The sequence below is a fragment of the Mesoplodon densirostris genome, chromosome 3, assembly GCF_025265405.1.
Source record: "Mesoplodon densirostris isolate mMesDen1 chromosome 3, mMesDen1 primary haplotype, whole genome shotgun sequence".
Taxonomy (NCBI): domain Eukaryota; kingdom Metazoa; phylum Chordata; class Mammalia; order Artiodactyla; family Ziphiidae; genus Mesoplodon; species Mesoplodon densirostris.
Window position 1 is genome coordinate 176,200,114 of NC_082663.1, and position 20,785 is coordinate 176,220,898.

Below are 20,785 nucleotides of genomic sequence, written 5' to 3' on the forward strand. Positions count from 1 at the left end.
TATTCAAGCTGATATGTATAGATCTAACATATAACAGTTACCATGAAAGAATTAGTCTATTTTGTGACTAAAACATAGCTTATATACCCAATCCCCCTTGAGAAGCAACTGACTGCAATCGCTCGCTACCATCCACAATCCTTTAATGAAAGTTCATGTCCACACACGCTGTGCACAAGTGCCAATGTTTCCCTAAGATACACATCTGAAAGAGCAAGGTCACAGTCATGGGGTCTGTGCACCTCTGGCTTCACTAGGTATTGACAACTGCTCTCCTAAGTGGCTGAACCATTTCATATTTCTGACAAAAACATTAGAGTTCTTATCACCCCACATCTTAACCAACAGCTGGTGTTACCCAACTAATACATGTGTTGGTTTAATTTACCTTTCTCTAATCACTAGGGATGCTAAACTCCCTTTTCATTGGTCTTCTGGGATTTCTCATTTGTGAGACACTGTGGCAGAGACAACTAATGATCCCTTGTATCCATTTTCCTGTTCTTCCTTCCATAATGGAATACCTGAGTAATCTCTCACAACTACCCTGCTTCTTTGTTCCTAGGTGTAACTATGAGATTAAGTCCTACCAGTAGGATATGAGCAGAAGTAATATGTGCAACTTTGGGGTCACCTTCTTAAAGACAAGGCTGTGTACCCTGGCCTCCCTCTTTGTTCCCCGTTCCCAATGGCTGCGAATGAGTGATACCAGCAACTTTTGATGTAGTGATGGTGCCATGTGATAAGACAGGAGACCTTCTAGCCAACATGCAGCCGGAGGTGAAGGCCTAAAGCAGAGCTTTCTATCTGCTTGGGATAAATACCTTCCTCTGGACCACTATATGGAGGTCTAGCTTATTTCAACCACAATATTTTTGGGTCTCTGTTATGGTAGCTTCTTAGCCTAAACTCCAGTCAACGGCCTTTACTAACCTTTCTGCTGAATTGCCTTTTTCTCATTTTGCCTTTAACTAGCTGGGTATTAATCCTTTGTTGGGATATGGGTAGGTATCACAAATACTTTCTCCCAGCCTCAGATTCATCCTTTCACTTTGTTGTTTGTCAAAAGAAGATTTACAAACCACCCAATTGTTCTCCAAAAGGATTATACCAATTGTCATTCCTAATAAGCAGTGTATGAAAATGCTTATTCACTATCCTCAGTTGGTACTGTGTATTCTTACTTTTAATTGTTACTAATTTGATCATTAAAACCTAGATTTCCATTATTTTAGTGTGCATTTCTTTGATTTCCAGTGCAAATGAACATTCTTCTAAATCTCTGGTCTCTATGTCCTGTTATGTATTGAAGATATTTAATAGGTGTCTCAATTTCCTACAGGAATGTTGTGTTATTCTGCGAGGGCTGACTGCTATAACAAACAACTCCCAAAATCTTAAGGGCCTAGCCCCAATAGAGGATTATTTCTTGCTCACACTGTAGTCCAATTGAGGGCTGGGGTCAGCATTCTGCTCTGGGAAGCCATTTGAGGCCCTAAACTCTGTCTAACTAATGCTTCTGTCCTAGGGCCTTCGAGTCCTGGAGGATTCCAGCAGGTAAAGGGGAAGACAGTACTAGAGATTGGGTAGCAGGGCTTTTAGAGACTAGGCCTGCAAGTGACCTACATCACTTCTGCCACAACTCAGTCATATAGACCCCAAACTGCAAGGGAGGGTGGAAAAATGTCTGGCCATGTTCCCATGAGGAAAACTCACAAAGGTCTGGTGATCTTACGTCCCAACCACCATAAGCACCCCCTCTAAGAATAAGATGCAGGGCCCTGTTCCCTGTAGCTCTAGCACGATGACCTTTACCACATAGTGCTTAGAAATAGCAACAGGTGGTAACTGCAGAGTGGGGTCACTCAGAGGCAAGGGGTCTCACAAACAGCAGCCATGCAGCCCTGGTCTGAGACGGGGGGCCCACACTCAGGGCCCATCACTGAGAGGCTGCCACCTCATCCTGAGCTCTCAAGCAACCATTCCAGACATGGGGGAGAGGTTATTCCTACCAGACTCTAAGATCCCTGACTTACTTTATATGTCTTATAGTCAGTGCAGCGCTTCTCAAAATGTGGTTTTTGAGACCCTCCAAAGGAGTCTGGGAGGTCAAAGTCACCTCATACAACACCACAACACTATTTGGCTATTTGGCTTTTTACTCTCATTCTCTCATGAGTGTAGAGTGGAGTTTCCAGAGACCATGTGACTTGTGATATCACAGCAGACTGACTGCAGAAGCAGGCATGAGAATCCAGCTGTTTTCTGCTAAGCTTTACTTTAAAGAGAGGTACAAAAATCTCAAACAGTGCCACCCTTCTCACTACACGTTTTGCTTTATAAAAGTTATTTTTCATTAAAAAAATGTTATTTATGTTACTAGGTCATGGATTTATCATTGTACTTTTTAAATAAATAATTATTTAATTTCTTAGTTTTAAAAAAATATGGTACATATCGGTATATATAACCCACATCAACAGAAGTTCTTTGGGTCCTCAGTTTTTAAGGTGGGTGGGGTGGCCCCTAAGACTGAAGGTTTGAGAGTGGCTAGTGCAGTGGCTAAGATGGCAGCTTCTGAAGCCAAAATGCTTTGGCTCAAACCTTGCTGCTCTACAGCTACGGAAAAGAAATTAAGATAAACTACGCTAACAAACTTAGTGTGTGTGATCTTGAACAAATTACCCGGCCTCTCAGCCTCAGTTTCCCCATGGGTAAAATGAAGACCAACACCCTCTTCTTGGCTTGTCTGCTGATTCAGTGAGGTAATCCCCCTTCAACACTTAAAACGGTCCTTGGCACATACTGCACACTTAGCGAACGCTGGCCCTCATTACTTGCACGCCCACAGCAGTCAGCCCAGTGTAACTGTCCACAACAGGGGCACAGCTTGTGTTTTCAGAAGGCTGAATGTGTAATAAATACAGGATGATGGAAAAGATACTATACCACAGCCATCCAAAGGTCAGGTTAGGATTAGAGTGTTTGTTTACCTGTCAGCCACATCCAGGTCAGATTCCATCTTGTCCAGGCCTCTCGAGATACTGTCAAGCTGCTCGCCCTGATGGTGGAGGACTCTGGCTGTGTCTTCCAGACGCTTCTGGGTACAGGCCATCAGACCAGTCAACTCCTTCCCCTTGGTCATGGGGGAGGATGATTCCTCAACAGCAGCTCCTGACTGGGACAACAGCATCTCTCTCCAGAAATGCTCGATGATGCTGAAAACGACATTTCGACTAGGCTGCAAGGAACTGAACCAGTGCTTGTTGTGGTCCTTTTCCAGGATGGTAATAGAACTGAAGATAAAATGAGAAGCTTCTTTCTTGATCTCAATTATACTAGAAAGGGGAAAGTTGACAAGAATTTCTCTAGTTTTATCAGTCATAAATTTTAGTGAGAGAGAAGTTAATGAAAGTTTTCCAGGGACCCATTGCTTCTCAAGTTCTAAATAATAGGAGCATGGCCAGGTGTGGACGCAGATGTCTCTGCTCATCTGGTTCCTAGGTTGGTTTGTACCACGGCCAAGGTCACTCTGCCTCTGAAGGAGAGGGGGACAAATTAGTGGATAGATGAGCTTAAAATAGGACATCACACTTGGACTAGAGACACTAGGACACTGACAGCAAGGGTATGGTCTGGATTCCAAGCACACTGGAGACTCCAGCACATGGCCAAGTCCTCACCTAGCAAGGACTCTCACACCACCTGTGATAGGCAGGATGAAGACCTTGCCCTACTCAGCAGAGAGGTAAGGGCTGGGGCCAGACTTGTGCTTGACCAAGGTCAAGCATCAAGGTCCCCAGGGGCTCTTCACTCACCAGAGCACCCCCATTGGGACCAGGGTCCACAGCTGATGTGACTGAAAGAAGAAAATCACTGGAAACGACCACCCAAGGATTCTCCATAGGAACACCATCAGCTGTGATGACCCCTATCAACTACACACTCTACAAGTTTCTAAACTAACATTCTCCTTTTGAAATTTTTATAAATTTACTTAGTTTCATATACAAAATAATCCTACAGACAACCTTTTCTATTCTTGTAATCCCAACTAATTTTATAGGGTTCTACATAATTATATAATTATATATATATATTTTATATATAGTTTTATATAGTTATACATAACAAAGGTGTACTATTCTTATGTACCATTTGCACTTATCAATGCACTTTTTTTTTGGACACGCTGCACGGCTTGTGTGATCTTAGTTCCCCGACCAGGGACTGAACCCAGGCCCTCGGCAGTGAGAGTATGGAGTCCTAACCACTGGACTGCCAGGGAATTCCCTATCAATGCATTTTAAAAAGTCATGAATGACAGATTTGAAACAACCCTTGTAGAACACTTAGTCCAACCTTCTCATTGTACAGATAAAGAATATAAGGCCAAGAAAAGATGAAGACTTTGTACAAGGTCAAACCACAAGTTCATGATATTAACATGGCTAGAACCAGGCAGGGTAATACCTAATCCAATGCTCTTCCAATTAGAGGTCCACCTGTAATATGGCGTTTCTTCTTTCCTTTCTCCTCCTTCTTTCCTTCTTTCTTTCCTTCCTTCCTTCCCTCCTTCCTCAAATCCTCGTTCTCTCTTGCATGCATGCACGCACGTGTGCACGCACACACACACACACACACACACGAGTTTAACTATGACATGATTTCACTTATAAAAATAGGAGAAGACATAATATTATCTCTAAAAATATTGAAACGTGTGGACTTTCACAGAATGGGTACAGGGATTCTCTGCATTTGGTTAACAAGTTTTAAGCCCCCACTATGCCATGCTGGGCTGCAAGTACAAAAGAAACAACAATGACATAGTCCTTGGCTCATGGAGCTTAGAGTCCACTGGAATTCTATAAACTTCCTCACTGAGTTATATTCTAAAGACTCAGACTCTTCAATGTAATTACTGTACTAGACGCCACATCAAGCACCACAAGCCTGAACAGCAAAAAAAAAAAAAGGCAGTACCTGCACCTGAAGAACCTGAATTGAATTGAGATTCCTAATTATGAAGAAACAAAGTGATTTGAGATTAGGCAATGTATCATCAAATATGAAATATGTTAATGCAAACAAAACCCCAAAGCTCATAGGGTTGTAGGCATGATAAGGAATGTAAGGAAGTCTTAAGTGGACTATAGTGGCAGTCTAATTGGTCTCCTGCCTTTGGTACTCCAAAATACCACCCCCCCACTGCCACTGCAATCTTCTTTCCAGAGTAAGAGAGGCCCCATCCAGCCCTCGGCCTCTCCCACCCTCTCTCTCCCTTGTGGGGCTGTATGGAACTTATGCACACTTACTATACCTGTTAAATGGTAGGATGACCCCTTGTTATTTGACTGCAAGCTCTCAAAGGGCAATGACTATTTTATTCATAATCCTAACTCAGGAAACACTTTGTGACTGAATGAATAGAACAGACACTCGTGGTTTATGGTATCTGTCCATCTGTGACCCTCAGCATAGCTGAGGTCAGTGCTCAGGCTGGTCTCATCCTACTGCTTAATTAAATACTGCACATACAAGGTATGGACATTATGGAGGCAATTCTTCATGGTGCTTCTCCACATTTTATGTCAAAAACTGACATAAAATTTTATGTACCAAAAACTGTCCCAGACTATCTTCCTTGTAACTGTGGACAGTGTCTCCCTCCTGGGTGAAAGAAGATCTGTTTCCTGACCAGGATAATAGGTCAGTGTCCCCTTGGAGGCAAATGTTGGGCAGATTTGCTAGCAATCCCCTCATAAGCTGTGACACAAACCCATGGTACATGCAGCATCTACCTGTGCCCTCAGAATGTAGGGGGCAAGGGGAACAGATGCACATGTGAATCCTGCTATGCCATGCACAACAGGCCCTTTCTCTCTGACAGAGGACCTCCTCTCTTCTGCCACATCTACAAAACTATGACAGGCTCACTCTTCAACCCGCAATAAAGTCTCAGACCCTTCACAATCCCCAACAGTGATGTGCAACACAAAGATCATTCTACTTTGGGTATGGGTTCTTCATATGAGAATCTCTATTAAGCTAAATATTTAGGAAGCAAACTCTACAAATCGACTCTATCAATTCATAACACCCTAGGATGCTTCTATTTGACTTATGGGAATTAAAACTTTCCCCAAACTTTAATTCATTTTAAAAATAAGTCCATGAAAAGTTCAGAAACAGGAGTCAGAATGGTGGTTATAACTGGGGAGAAAGGAGGCCTTGACTCTGTGGTGCTGGTAATGTTCTATTTCTTGCCCTGGGTGTATTAATTTTCTGATAATTCAAGATTTGTGCATTTTCTGTTATGATTTGTTCACTTTTCTTCATTAATACTTCAATGAAGGATTTACTAAATATTTAGTAATAATATAAAATTTTATTAAAAATTAATAATAAATGTACATATGAAAGATATACCAAAACTAAATTTCAGCTGGGCATTACAATTTCAAAAACATCTGAAATCACTGCCTTAGGTAGCAGCACAGCTGGAAGACTACAGCACAAACCTTTCATACGGACAATGGCAGGTACTCCCACTCATCTGTGTGGGACCCCTGGCTACTCAGCCCCACTGCCTCTACTTCCTGATCTGTCAATGGGATAATAATTGTACCTATCCCACACTGCAGCTGTAAGGCTTAACTGAACTGATAACGTGAAAGGTGCTTAGAAGAGTACTTGGCACCCAATACATGCTATAGGTGTTATTACAATCATTGTGAATACTACGAATATTTACAGAACTAACTCAGCTCATCTATTAGGCATGTGAAGAGTCTACTCTTGATTCCATTTCTTTAACGACTGCTAAAACATCACCATACCCAGAATCTGTCATTTGGTCTCATTAGTTTTCACCACCTGATCAGCACCTGGTCACAAAAACAAACATGACAGTGAAAAAGAGGAGAAAAAAAGAAGGAAGAATGTGCCTAGTGTACACAAAATTGAAGTGCCAAACAACTTGATTCCATTATAAGAGAAATAAATTTAACTCCTATGTTAATCAGATTGAAGTACTTCCCAAGTATGCTCTAGAACTTCTCTTAATCACAGTAGCAAGGGCTGACCCAAACTTCCCAGATATGCGTATGTGCCAATCAAGCCCTGTTACTCAGTACTACAAATCAGTCCAGTTTACCAGCTCTGCTAATTACTAATACCTAAAATTAGGACAAACCTAAAAGAAAGCTGCCACATTAAGCATGAGAATTTTGTCATCACAACAAAATGATGTCAGCGCTGGAGGGACCACAGAGATCATCTCCAACTCACTTCATTCAACAAATGAATGAGCACAACTCTATCATGGCAGAAGCTCTGAAAGTCCACTGATAGCTTGGCTAATACTCTTTCAGGAGTATTAGCATCTTCAAGTGTTTTCTCTGAGTGTCAATTCTGAAAAAGTAATAGCCTTAGGACCTCCATATTTAAGGAGATACAATACAGTGCAGGGACCAGAGGGTACAGGGATAAGGAGATAGAACATATACAGTTAAAGATAAGCAACAATTAGACTGCAGATACTTGCACTGAACTGCAAAAACAGTAAGTGGTAAAGAACATTCTAGAAGAGACTACTGCAGATTAAGACTATAAGGAAGGCAAGCCTCCTACTTGAAGAATGTAGCAGGGCTGGAGCAGGAAGAAGCAGAGACTTTCCACTCTCAGGTCTGGTGCCACCTTCTTGTGCGTCAGTAGGAATGACCATTCTGAGTCACAGAGGAGCCTGAGGCTTATGGGGTCAGAAACTTCCCCAAGGAGACACAAACCCAAGAATCCATCTTCTTAGGCAACATGATGATGAATGCCAGACCAAGGGGAATCTCAACACTACAAACAATCTCATACTCCCAACTCAGCAGGGCTCTGTGAAGGATCCAGGAAACCCGTGCTCTTATGTCGCTGGAAAGCTAACGAAGATCTCAGGTGTTTAAAACTGACCTCCTGTACAGAAGACTGGTGTCGTCTTCTTTAGGGGCTTTCCCTGTGAGCTCCCTGCACGCAGTGGGATTGTGTGGAGGCTCCGTGCACGGGGCAGAGCAGCTGGGAGGGTGCCTTTCCTCTGTAACAACGGTTCACTCTGGACAAAAGGAACTGTAAAGCCAAAGTGCCTTCACCAGACCTTTCTCCCTAGTAAGAAGGACACTCACCTGACCACCCTGAAACAGACATAAAACAGACTACAGAGTGTCGCTGGACTAGGGCTTCTCACAGGACAGGGAAGCAAGGATGTGTAGACCTTCAGCTTTTATGACGGACACACCTACAGTCCCCCAAGAGCTGTGAGGTCCCCGGCGAGCCACCTGCCCAACCTGCTAGCACTGTCCTGCCGTGAGGCCACTCAGCAGTTATTCAGATGTGAATAACAGAAAAGTCTTTACTCTCAGCATTAGGGACTACTAACCCCATCAACCATGGTTTTCAGTGTTTCCACGTCCAAGACAAATGTCAGAGGCAAGGTACCTCTGGCCTCAGTCACTGCAATGCGCTCAATGTGAAACCAGCTAGACTCTGGTCCTCCTGGCTGAAAAGGGCCTCCTGCCACCTGGCCACCCCCTGTCTGCCATAAACACCCCCAAGAGAGTTAAGGAGGGGCCATATCTTGTTTACCGCTATTCCCCATACTTTGAGACTTTGATTTAGCAAGAAAATTGAATGTATATTAACAATTGCCTGACCCGAGCTGTCATTCCTGAATGTGTACTCTGAGAGGTATTCCTTGAGCACTGAGTGAGATTATGCACAAATTCCCCGAAGAATTACTGAGTCTGGCATTACAGCATCCAAGGAACCCTGCTGTAGTTCCAACTCCAGCTCTGCGACAAACTTTATGACTGTGGAAAAGCTATTTCATCTTCTGGGCCTCTGTTTAACCATGAAAATAACTAAAAGGCCCAAGGACAATATCAGCTCTAAATTATTCTAAAATTCAAAAAGAGAGAAAAGTTAGAGGAAAAAAAAAATTAAGAGAAGAACGAAAACACTTCTCATGATTGTACCAATACAAGAAATATGAGAAAAGTACTCAGGTTTGACAAATACCAAGGAAAAAGCAAAAGGAAAAACCTGTGGCCACAACTTTTCCTACCACAGATTTCCATGGCAGCTTTCCCAACAGAACAAAATAAATGAGGATTAAGTGGAAGGGCCAAAGTGAGAACAACATTCCCGTGTGCATTAGAATGACCCCACCCACACCCTCCCTCTCCCTCAGCTGAGGACTCTGATACCACACCTGTCCCTGGGTGTTTTGCCTTTCCTCTGGTCTCCGTGCGCAGTTTGTGGGAAGCAGTGTCCCCACTCCTTCCCTCAAAGACCAGATTCTAGTCTGGTCTCCATCCCTTCAACACTAGGAAAGGGCATGTTTTTTTTTTTTTTCCTAAGGGCCAGGTAGTAAGTATTTTAGGCTTCGTGAGCACATGGTCTCCCTTAAACTATTCTGCCATTGTAGAGTAGAGCAGCCAGTGACAATACAGAAACAAAGGGGTGTGGCTGTTCCAATAAAACTTCACTTATAAAACAGGTGGTAGCCAGACTTGGCCCAGGGGCCATAGTTTACCAACCTGTCCTAGATCATCTCATCAGTTTACACTCACGCTCTAAGACCATCTTAAAACAGACACCGTCCCCACATCCCTGCAGTCCTCTCCACTTACTGCTCCTCCAAGAGACTCCAAATGCTTCCCTGTGCTTGCCCCCCAGCCACCAGCCAGGAATCTCCCCCTCCAGACAGGCTCCTGTCCCTGCCACTCACTGACACTTCTCTGTCCAGGTCTCCAGGTGGCCAAATGCAAAGCCCACATCTGTTCTAACCTCTGTCCAACACACCTGCTCAACTCCTGAGACACATTACATCTTGGTTTCCTGGATACCATGCTCCCCTGGTCTCCCACCCCCTGGGGCCTGTCTTCAGTCTCCTCTGCTGATTCTTCCTCTTCCACCTGACTGCTAAATGCTGGAATGACCCTGCCACAACCTTGGTCCTCTTAATCAATACTCTCTAAGTGAGTCAACACAGTTTCACGGCATTAAATATCACCTTCCAGCTGTTGCCTGGCCTGCCAACCTTTCCTCTCCAGTCCAGACTCTCTGTGACTTGAGTGCTGCCTGGGCATCTCCACCTGACCATCTAACAGGCATCTGCAATTGAGCAAGCCCCTCCATCTGCTCCTGCATTTCAGTGAAGGCACTGCCAGGTGAGTTCTCCTGGATCCCCTCTTCCTCATCCCTCTCAATCTGTCAGCAAGTTTTGGCTGTTGTATCTCACATCTGCCGTCTGCACCGCCCCCCATCCCCCCAGCCACACGACTATGCAACACTGTCATTACTCTCCTGGACAACTTCCCACCTGACCTCCTGGTTTCACTTTGCCCCCGACTACCCGTTCTCTAGCCAGCAGCCAATGTGACAGTCATAAAACAAAATTAGAAAATATCATTCTTCTGCCGAAATCCTTCCCCATGTACCTCGAGTAAAGTCCAAAGTCGCCACCCAGGTCATGTAGGCTTTACTACCTAACTACAGCCTCACGGCCCAGCCCACACCCTCTCCCTGCTCTGCTCTGTTCCTGTCTCAGGCTCCCCACCTGCTGCTCCTGGGACTCTGAACAGCCAACTCTACCTCACTCTCCAGGTCTCTGCTCCAGTGGCATCCTTGCCCCTTCACCAACCACAGCACTCACCAACCACAGCACTCACCATAATTCCAAAAAGCCTGTGAATGTGCTTACATGTTGACCAACTCAGTCAAAACAATGGAGAAGGCAAACATTACAAGGAGGGTGCCTTGTGCACAATGCTGGTGCATCACAGGAACCCACTAAATATGTGTTGAGTGAACCGCAAATCACATGATGTGAAATCATTAACTGTGTCCACTGTGGACAGTTTTCTTCCCTCTATCTGCTGAACTAGGTTTTCACTCTATGCTAAGTTCACGCAGTTCTTATTTGGTCCTCACCTGCTGTAAACTGGAACCCACATCTTCCAGTGAAAACACAACATGCCTGCTGAATTATGGAGAAGAGGTCATGGCAAGGTACCTCAAGAGTCTTTGAGACTAATCCACACAGTGATGCTCCTGGGGAAGAAATGAATGGTCACAGGGACTGAACTTATTAACACACTGCAATTAGTATAATGGATCTCTTTTAGCACTTCCATCAGAACTGTGTCCTGGAGTAGACTCAGTATCAAGTAAACATCCTATTTTTAGTTAATTTCCAAAGTAACAGACCAAGCAACATTTTATACACCTTCCAATAACTCCTGACCACAAGAAGGCTTAGAGTCAGAACACTGGGAGCAGTGTCTCCAGGCACCGGTGGCCAGTCTTTTCCATTACCTTCACCTCCTGCTCCTCAGAGGCTCCCACTTTCAACCGGGGAGGTTTGGGGGTGTTTGTTTAATTACAATAACATAGCCTATTCACATGGTACGTGCTATCTTTCTAACCTCTCAGAGCAGACAACTAGGATTTTATGTTATTCCCACTGCATCTCCTACAAAATGCTAACTTTTAAACTCCACTCCTGCCATTTTTCTTTCTGGCCCTCTGTGGGGTGTGTCACTGAGATGTGACAAGGCTTAGAGCAGTACCCTGCTCCCAGATTCTGAGTCAGGTCTGGGTGGGGCCCAAGAATGTGCATTTCCCACCAGTTCCCAAGTGATGCCAGGGCTGCTGTCTAGTGGCCTTGGAGGGACACAGACCTGTGTTCCAGTCCCCTGTTCTCACTAGTTATGTCAGGGCCTCATGCGTACAGTTGTGATAATACTGTCAACACCAGCGAGCCATCATGTGAACTAGGGGAAATACAGGACAAAATGCCTGGCCCAGGGCAAATGCTCAAGAAAGGAGACCTTCTCTCCTACCCTGAGTTACTGGTTCAGTTGCCCCAACAATCCTGGGGAGCATGTGGACCTGCTGGCCTAAAGAGTCCCCTTTCTTATGAAACTTAGTCTCAACCACAGAGCTTCAGAAGCTGGAATCCTGGGATTCTTCCCAGGCAATGTCTATCGGAACTTCATATTTCCCCTGTGAGGCAAACTTTGAGCCATATTTCCCAGTTCTTTAGACAATTATGAACATTCTGCTTCCCACACTTTTTCTATTTGCCTTCCATGATCTGCACTCACAACTAAAACCAAATAATTAAGGAACATCTGGTCAATATGTGGCAAGAAATTGACATCTGTTAATCTTTTTTAAAAAGTTAAAAGCAGCAAAAGCTTACATATATAAACTTACATCCATATAAAATAGAAAGAGAGACTGTGTTTGTGGGTGTGCGTGTGTGTGTGTACAGGGAGGGATAAAGAGAAAAAAAATGAATGAATGAGTGCATGCCTGGAAGGATAACTCTATATCAAGAAACAAAAAAATGCTCAAGGGTGACACTTTTTCTCCATTTTAACTTCCCAGTGCATTCTAACTTTCTGCCCAACACTGGCCCAATGAAGAATTCCACAGCTTGACCATATGAGGTACAATGAGACAGACTGGGAAGGGAACACAGTGCACACAGAATCACACAACCCCACACATTGCTCTGCTTGCAACGAACTCTCCACTCCAACATCTTGCCCATGTTCTCAGCTCCCACTTTAGACCCCTCCTATACCTGGACTTCAGACTCTCCCTAACTCACTTTCTTCCTAGTCCTCCCCATCTCTGCCTTTCCCCACTTCCCGTCCTCACTGTTCACCTTCTGCATAAGCTTCATACCCCTTGGAAAGAGTCCCCCCTCAAGCCCCGCTCCAAAGCTCAGAGCCCTCATATCCCCAGGATCTCACTTATGCCATCTATAAGGGTAAATAAATGAGATTACATCTTCACTGTTTAACAAAGGGGAAGAAGTTGCCCCTTCCCTGTCCTTTGAGTGTTTCCTTTCGTCAGGAATGAAACAAACTCAGTGTTCAGATTTTACAGGGCACAGTCACCACCTGCTGACTCAGAGAAGTAAACATGGAGCTCCAGAACTGAGGCAGGAGTCTCTCATCAGCTGCAGACTACACAGGTGCATCTATTTTTCCCTCAAGGAGATGAGAGAGGTCTTAACAGTTCATTCTTCTACTTCCTTGTGTGTAAAATGTGTGACGTTCTGCCCAGCTCTGTACTCTCTTGAAGATGCCTTACATGCATGTAATCTGCTCATACAGTAATGAAACTGTTTTCTTCCTTTCCATATTGATATGGGTAGGAAGGACATCTATTTCTCCAACATGCTGAGACCCTGACGTGTCACCCCCACCCAAGTTCCTCTTTGATGTCTCCCATTTCAGGTCTGCTGGTGTGCACAGCCTCATATCCCCACACTTGATCCCCCCACACCTTCACTTCAGACCCACCCTATTCCCCCAGCATCCCCTCCAGGTCCCCACCATCGCTCTCGTCCCCCAGCATGCCTCCAGGTCCCCACCATGCCCTTCAGGTCCCACCATCTTCTCCTAGTCCACAGCATTTCCTCCGGGTCCCCAGCATCGCCCTAGGCCCTCAGCACCTCCCTAGTCTCCGAGCATCCCCACCAGGTCCCACCATCACAGGCAAGTTACCGCATTCCTTCCAAGTCCTCATCATCCCCCTAGGCCTCCACCATCGCCCTAGTCCCCCAGCATCCCCTCCAGGTACCCAGCATCCCCTTAGACACCCACCAACCCTCAAGACCCCACCTTTGGCCCTTGTGCCTCTCTGTTAGCCCAGCCCACATCCCACCACCTTCCGTAGTCCTTGGAGCATTGGAAAGAGGAGGAGTCCTCACTTCGGCGGTAGCGTTAGGAGGGACCCTGACGGAAGAGCACAGGCCCAGCTGCAGACTGGAGACACGCCTTACCTGAGTCGCGGGGGAGGCGCGAAGCCGACAAGACCCGAGGCCGACACCGTTCAACAATCTCTGAAGCCGCGCGGGGCGGGGGACCGGGAGCTGGGAGGACTGTGCCGTGGGCCGTTCCTATGCCTGCGCCGGGTGAGGGCCGTAGCATGCAGCGAGCATGCGCCCAAGAACTGGCTCACCGTGTTTCAGGCTCGGGCAGGAACTTAGACCGCGGGCTCTAGGTTCCGCTCGAGTGCTCCGGGGCGACCGCGGCTATGAGTGTCTGTACCTCGCCGGTTTCGCTCTGGCCGGCGCGGGGCTGTGAGCCGCGGGTGCTCAGAGCGTGTACTCCGGAAGTAGGTTTAGCAAATACTTCCTTTTTCACCTCCCTGTTTAAAGAGCAGAGAAGTGGGAATCCGGAAGCCGGATTCTGGGCCTCCAGGAGCATTCCGTCCCCAGCAGCCCCTCCGACTCCGCGCAGCCTCTGTGACCGCCCCGCAGCCCTCCTTGTGCCCGGCAGCTCCTCCGACCCACAACCCCCCGAGCCCCGCCCTGTTCCCGGCAGCCCTCCAGATCCCCCCGGCAGACTCCCACCCCACGCATCCCGCACGCCAGGGACGCTGAACCTGGCCCGGGATGGACAGGGAGGCGCGCGTGTTCGCCGAGAGCCACTTCCGAGGCCTCGAGGAGTGTCTCCCCCGCAGGGTCTGCCCGAAACTGGACCGCGTGGACTTCATCGAGAAGCCGGACTCCTTTTCCTACGCCGACTTCTTCAAGGGTTACCTGCTCCCTAACTTACCCTGTGTTTTCTCCAGCGCCTTCACCGAGGGCTGGGGCAGCAGGAGGCTCTGGGTGACACCCAGCGGAAAGCCCAACTTCGATTATCTGCTTCAGAACTATGGTAAGGACAGCGCGAGTGCCCCGGGCAAGAACAGCATGGAGTGCAAACACAGGACTAGGCCCTTAGGTCGGACTGTGAGGGAGGGCGCAAGTGAGGACAGCCACAGAGGGCTTGAGGGAGGCAAGGCATGAGTCACTCCCCAGAAGAATTCACCTGGAGACGGTGTAGCAATGAGTTGGAGGGCGGGCAGGGTCAGGGAGGATTGACAGGCTGGAGGACTCTCAGAAAAGTCTTGTCCCTGACCCTTTCCTTTCAGGAGACGTGGTTGTACCCGTTGCAAATTGTGGGGTCCGGGAATACAACTCCAACCCCAAAGAACACATGCCCCTCAGAGACTACATCAGCTACTGGAAAGAGTACATTCAGGGAAACTACTCCTCTTCACGGGGCTGTCTCTATCTCAAAGACTGGCATCTGTGCAGGTAAAGGAGCCTGGAGCACTGGCCACAGCACTGCTTTTCAGTTCTGTGTGAGCCCTGGCTGCACACGGAGGAACTCATCTTTTCCCCAGTTCGGAATGTAACCCACTTTCCTCGGCCTGGTGGGAAGTGTCATTCTCTCCAATCATGGCCATCTTACCATGCCTGCACAGGCTTGGTTGCTATGAGGAATGTGGGCCTGGCAGAGGCACAGATGGGCTATGGTTACCCACCTCATCTTTGTCACATTTGCCGAGAACCATGCTTGTCGGCTTCATCTCCATCTAACTGGCAGCATCCAGCCTTTGCCTGTCCTCTCAGATGCCCCTGGGACCAGCCTCCCCTGTCCAGACCTACTTCTCCAAGTCAGGCCTGTTATCATCCACCTTGGCTGTTGCCAGTCTCCAGACTAGCTGCCCCGCCTCAAGTCCTGCACCCCACTGCTAAAGTCCAAGTGAGCTTTCCAGCAGGACTGTGCCCCACCCATTTAAAATCTCCATCACTAACAAGCAATGCCAACTCTTTAATAAGGCCTTCCGAGATCTGTTGCCACTCACCACATGCTTCTTCCACCTGGGGAGCTCAAAGGATGTGCTCTGAGAAACGCCTAGCTCTTGTGGGCAGCCCCACCCCTTCTGCTGGCCTTCCCACTCTCTGAGGTGGTCCTCAGGTTTTGTAGCCCTGCCAGGGGTGTGCTTTTCACAAGCAGAGAGGAGGCCCTAGTCAGACCCCCGCCATCTAGCACAGGGCCCTCGCACAGATCAGGTGCTCATTTAATGAATGAGTGAACAGTGGAATTCTTGTTTTGCTGATGCAGGAACTAAGACGCAAAAAAAAAAAAAAAAAAAAAATTCAGGCCCTTGTGATTCCCAAGAGCAATCCAAGAGTACATGAAGGGCACCAGCATCCTGCTCAAAGTTTGCCCTTGGTACTGTCTGCCATACAGCTTCTTACTTGTCAGAGAGACCTGGCCCGGCAGACAGTCATTAAGATGCAACCAGACTCTGGTCCTAGACTTCACGGACTCATATTCCAACAGCACAGATGGACTCATAGATTCAGACACTCGTGCACTGTGAATTTGTGCTTCAGATAAGCAACGAGTAGTTTTTTGGGTATAAGTATGTCCCAGGTATTACAAGGGGCATACTTATCCTAGAAACTTGTTCACTGTTGATTTGAAATTCAGTCTTGAGGAAGTGTCTTGTGTTTTCCTTGGCAACCCAAAAATAAAAAGAACAAAGGAAGGCCTGGATCAGGCATGCAGGGGTAGCCACAGGGGAGGTGATATCTGAGCAGGGTTTTGAACGATAAGCAGGAGTCTGTCACTGTACAAAGGCATGGCAGCGGAGGGACCTGCATGGTGTTTTGGGGAACTACTGGTGGTTTGGTACTACTAAGGCTCTCCCCTGTCATGGCCTCTGACCAAGAGTGTTGTGCGACCATGTTGTTGGTAGAACTGCACTCTCCCTTGGGCTGGTTTAGAATGCTCCTCTGTTTGGGAGCCCATTGGTTGGGTTGTGGGGATGGATCCAGGGGAGTGAGGGGTTGAAAAGGACCTCCGTGTACCTGGGCTATCCTCATGCCTGGGCTTGTGGCTTTGAATCTGCTCAGCAGAATCAAGGTCACTGGTGTGGTTAAAAAAGTGGAGGAGGCCCCTAAATTCGGGAAACCAGCACGATGCAGATGATGCATTTAAACCCCAGCTCAGCCAGAAGCTGAAATCCTGGAATGGGTGTGGGAGCGGCCAGGAACATCTAGGTCACTGCCTGTACAAGTAGTCTAGGCTGTGTCACAGCACCCCAAAAGCCATTTCATCTGCTTACAACTCTGGTTCAGTTGTTTGGGCAGGGATCAGCTAGGGCCACTTGGGGCTGTGGTCATCTGGCGGCTGGACTATCGCTGGGTGGTCTGAGGTGGCCCCACTTCTGGTGGTTGGTGCTGACTCTGGAAGGCAGGTCAGGGTCATTCACATAATTTCAAAGCTCTCATGATATTTCATGCACTCAGGACGTGGGTGCCAGGAGGTTGGCTTGTAGCCACTTCTGCTGTAGCTTCATGCCGTTTTCTAAAGGGACTCCTCGGCGGAGGGCGTGTTCACCCTGCCCATATACTTCTCATCTGACTGGCTCAACGAGTACTGGGATGCCCTGGACGTGGATGACTACCGCTTCATCTACATGGGGCCCACCGGCACCTGGTAACCGCCTGTCTACTCCCACCCACCATCCTACACCCTGTCCCTGGTCACTCCTGAACCTTCATGCTGGTGTGTCACCTCTTGCCCAGAGCCTCTCAGAGATTCCTATTAGCCAGGTAATGGAGTCGGCTGCCAGGTCTGTCATTTCTAAGCCCACTTACCTCTTTCTTCTGTGGAAAGAGCTCATGCACCTCCTGTGTGATGTTCTGGGGTGGGGGAGGTTTGGCCCTCCCACCTGGCTCACAGGCCAGGTGTGAGAGCTGGGGACCACTGAGGCCTCTGAGCCTGGCCAGTCTACTCAGAAGAAGCAAAGCCCACATCCAAGCCACACAGCACCAACAGAAGCTCTTGCACAGGTCGCCGTTCCATGCTGACATTTTCCGCTCCTTCAGCTGGTCTGTCAACATCTGCGGGAGGAAAAAGTGGTTCTTCTTCCCACCGGGGCAAGAAGAAGCCCTGCGGGATTGCCACGGTAGCCTGCCCTACGACGTGACCTCCCCCACACTCCTGGATAGCCGCCTACACCCCATGCGAGATCACTGTAGCCCACCACTGGAGGTCACACAGGAGGCAGGCGAGATGGTGTTTGTGCCCAGTGGGTGGCACCATCAAGTCCACAACCTGGTATGCTGGTCACTCCCTACCCCATGTGCTGTGGCCCAGATGGGTCAGGGAGACAGGCCACAGGGCTCCACTGAGCTGACTCTTACCCCCATTCACCTGTGCCCCTTGGCCTGCTCAGCAGCTCTTCTTGCCCTCAGCACCTTCCTAAATGCGTTCCTGCAGAGAGAGGGCCGAGCCCACCCGCCCTGATCCCATAGAGCGGGCAGGCTGTCCCTCTGGGAGAGCCTGGGTATGGGAGGGGGCAGGCCACGGGCAAGGCTGGTACTACGTGTGGCTATGTTTGTTCCCTGCATGCAGCACTGCTGAGGGCCCCCAGCCTCTTTCCCTCCCTCCCATGTTGCTTTCCTGGGCAACAGTGGGCAAGGGGTCCACACACTGTGGTGTTGTCCCAGCCCTTACGGAGCCCCATTCTGGGCTAATTGTGGATTCAAATCATCCCAGCTCCCTCTTCTCTGCTGGCTCCCATTGGGAGATGGAAGCAGCTCCTCCGAGCTGAGGAAGGCTGAGAGGACCTCAGGATGGGGAGGGGACGGTGCCCCCTGTGGGCTAACGGGGACAGCCTGTGCCCTACCCCTTCCAGGAGGACACCATCTCCATCAACCACAACTGGGTCAACGGCTGTAACCTGGCCAACATGTGGCATTTCCTGCAGCAAGAGCTCTGTGCCGTGCAGCAGGAGATCACTGAGTGGAGGGACAGCATGCCCGACTGGCACCACCACTGCCAGGTGGGACAACTGGTCTGAGCAGGAGGGGGGCACAGGATGAGGCTCACCAGGGCTATAGTGGGGGGATTGGTAGGGGGCTCACCTGGACCAGGACCACAGTCAAGGGCAAGAGGGTGCTCACCTGGCCCAGGGCATCAGTGGGGGGAGGGTATGGAAAAGCCCCAGGACAGCCTGCAGTCTTAAGGGAGGGTGTGGTCTCTAAGGTCAGATCTGTAGTTTTGGGGGCCTGGTGGCAACCAGGCCTACCTATGTGAGTGAGGGTTCTGGGGCTTCCAGGCTGCAGGACTCAGACCCATTTGATCACTGGCTGGCCCCCAGGTGTCTCCATCCTCGAGGACTGGACTGTGTCTCAGGGCCCTTTGTAGCCTAGATCCGATGCAGGGTCAGCAGAACTTGCCGAGAGCTGTGAGTGAGCAGCAGCTCACTGGTTGTTCCTTTCTGGCCCAGGTCATCATGAAGTCCTGCTCCGGGATTAATTTCGAGGAATTTTATCACTTCCTTAAGGTCGTTGCTGAAAGGAGGCTTCTCCTCCTGGCGAAGGGGATGGGTCCTGGCAAGGTGGAGGGCGGCAAGGGCACCAGGCTGGACCCCCAGCAGGCCGCTTTTGACATTGGCCGCATAGCTGAGGTGCTGGAGTCCGTGGTGGCCCACCCTGACTTCCAGAGAGTGGACACCAGTGCATTCTCACCACAGCCAGAGGAACTCCTACAGCAGCTGGAGGAGGCTGTGGCCGCCACCACATCGCTTTAGTGCATGCTGCAAGGATCGGGTGCAGCACATCCTTGGGGGACCCTGGAGGCACCAGTGTGGAAGGCAGTCACCCTGTGCTAGGGTCCCTTCTGGAAATAAAGCTCTGTCCTCCTTTGTGGCCTGGGATGTGTCACCTCCCTGTTGAACTGTCACCTCGGCGTCCCAGGCACAATTCCTGCTCTTTGGGGTCTGACATGTCCTGGCTGTCTGTTGGCATCCCTGGGGCTCTGATGCCTGTCCAGAGGGTCCAGGCTCCTTGTCTTCGTGAGGCCCGGCCAGGACTGGGAACTGGATCCGGTGAGGGGTGGTGCATGGGGAGGTGTTGGTCATTTGGACCCACGGCAAGGAGGCTGGGAATGTGCTGGGGACTCAGGAGTGGGGGTGGCATGTGGCTAGGTTTTCTTCTCCCCCCACTCCCCCAGCCTTCCCTCAGCAAAGGCCAGCATCCAAGCTGACAGGCCTCCCATCCTCAGCAGTGCAGGGCAGCTGGCTCGTCTGGCAGGGCCCCCTCTGCAGTAGCACCACATCCCTGCGTGAGTCCACACATCTCCCACTGGAGCAAGACCCTCAGTGTAAGGTGGAGACACTGGGGTCCAAGGCAGCCCCAAGACCAAAGGCCTGTGTCTCTATCCCACACTAGAACCACCTGTGCTCACCTCCTCCCCAGCAGGATCCTGAGCCAAAGATGTCTCTTGGTCAGGACTCTAGGCCTCATGTGCTGTCCTTCATGCAAGCCCCCCAAGTGTCATAGGTACATCGTTGACGTGCCACTTGGGCCCTGCTGGCAGTAGGGCAAGGCAAAGCACCAGTGAGTTTATCCCCTCCTGCTTGCTACAGCACCACCTTTCCCCTTCAGGGACTCTAAGCCCACCCTGGCAGCTGCATACCCAGTGAGGGAGAGGGCCTTGCCCAAGGTCTCCCTGCAGGCCAGGTAGGACCCAAAAGGCCAGCTGGAACCTGGGCCTCTTCCACACTTCATACACCTGTTCTGCACCGTATACTACTTCAACTCATTGAACACCCACTATCCACCATCTAAAGTCACTTTGCAAACAGTGTTTGATTCAGCAACGACTCTTTGTGCACTCATTCTGCCCTGTCCAGAATTTTTTGTCATTGCAGACTCTTTGCACTTGTATGTACTATCCAGTTTCCACTTCTTGCACACCTATATTACACCCAATAGTCAGAGTTTCAGGATTCTCCAGAGAAATGGGACCAATAGAATATGTGTAGAAAGAGAGGTGTTAAGGGCTGTTGATTGTTAAATCTGCAGGATAGCCTGGAGACCCAGGGAAGAGTTGACCTTGCCGTCTTGAGTCTGAAGGCTGGAAAC

At 48.9% G+C, this 20,785-nt stretch overlaps 2 protein-coding genes across 11 annotated transcripts in view; one reads left to right on the forward strand and one right to left on the reverse strand.

The window, feature by feature from the left end:
- The window catches only part of SNAP47 (synaptosome associated protein 47), a 103,171-nt gene extending 89,153 nt beyond the window's left edge, over positions 1 to 14,018 (reverse strand). For 5 of the 8 annotated variants that reach the window (XR_009531521.1, XR_009531523.1, XR_009531520.1 and 2 more), the window contains exons 1-2: positions 13,850 to 13,989; positions 2,994 to 3,538 (exon numbers count right to left, since the gene is read on the reverse strand). Coding sequence is in view for 2 of the 8 variants with exons in the window: in XM_060095010.1 (XP_059950993.1) it covers positions 2,994 to 3,493 (500 nt within the window). In the remaining 6 variants the exon portion in view is untranslated. Of the gene's footprint in view, positions 1 to 2,993; positions 3,539 to 10,980; positions 11,101 to 13,849 lie in introns of all 8 variants that reach the window. The other 3 variants (XR_009531524.1, XR_009531525.1, XM_060095012.1) reach the window with 3 other exon arrangements.
- Positions 14,019 to 14,222: 204 nt separating this feature from the next.
- JMJD4 (jumonji domain containing 4) lies at positions 14,223 to 19,555 on the forward strand. Of its 3 annotated transcripts, none has more exons than XM_060092655.1 (6): positions 14,223 to 14,729; positions 14,986 to 15,151; positions 17,223 to 17,348; positions 17,705 to 17,972; positions 18,553 to 18,699; positions 19,147 to 19,555. In XM_060092655.1, the coding sequence occupies exons 1-6, from the start codon at positions 14,465 to 14,467 to the stop codon at positions 19,447 to 19,449; spliced, it is 1,275 nt and encodes a 424-aa protein (XP_059948638.1). In that variant the 5' UTR covers positions 14,223 to 14,464; the 3' UTR covers positions 19,450 to 19,555. The 3 variants fall into 3 exon arrangements, with proteins under 3 accessions (XP_059948638.1, XP_059948640.1, XP_059948639.1); XM_060092657.1 differs by having other exon boundaries at positions 19,393 to 19,555; XM_060092656.1 differs by having other exon boundaries at positions 17,741 to 17,972.
- Positions 19,556 to 20,785: the final 1,230 nt, after the last annotated feature.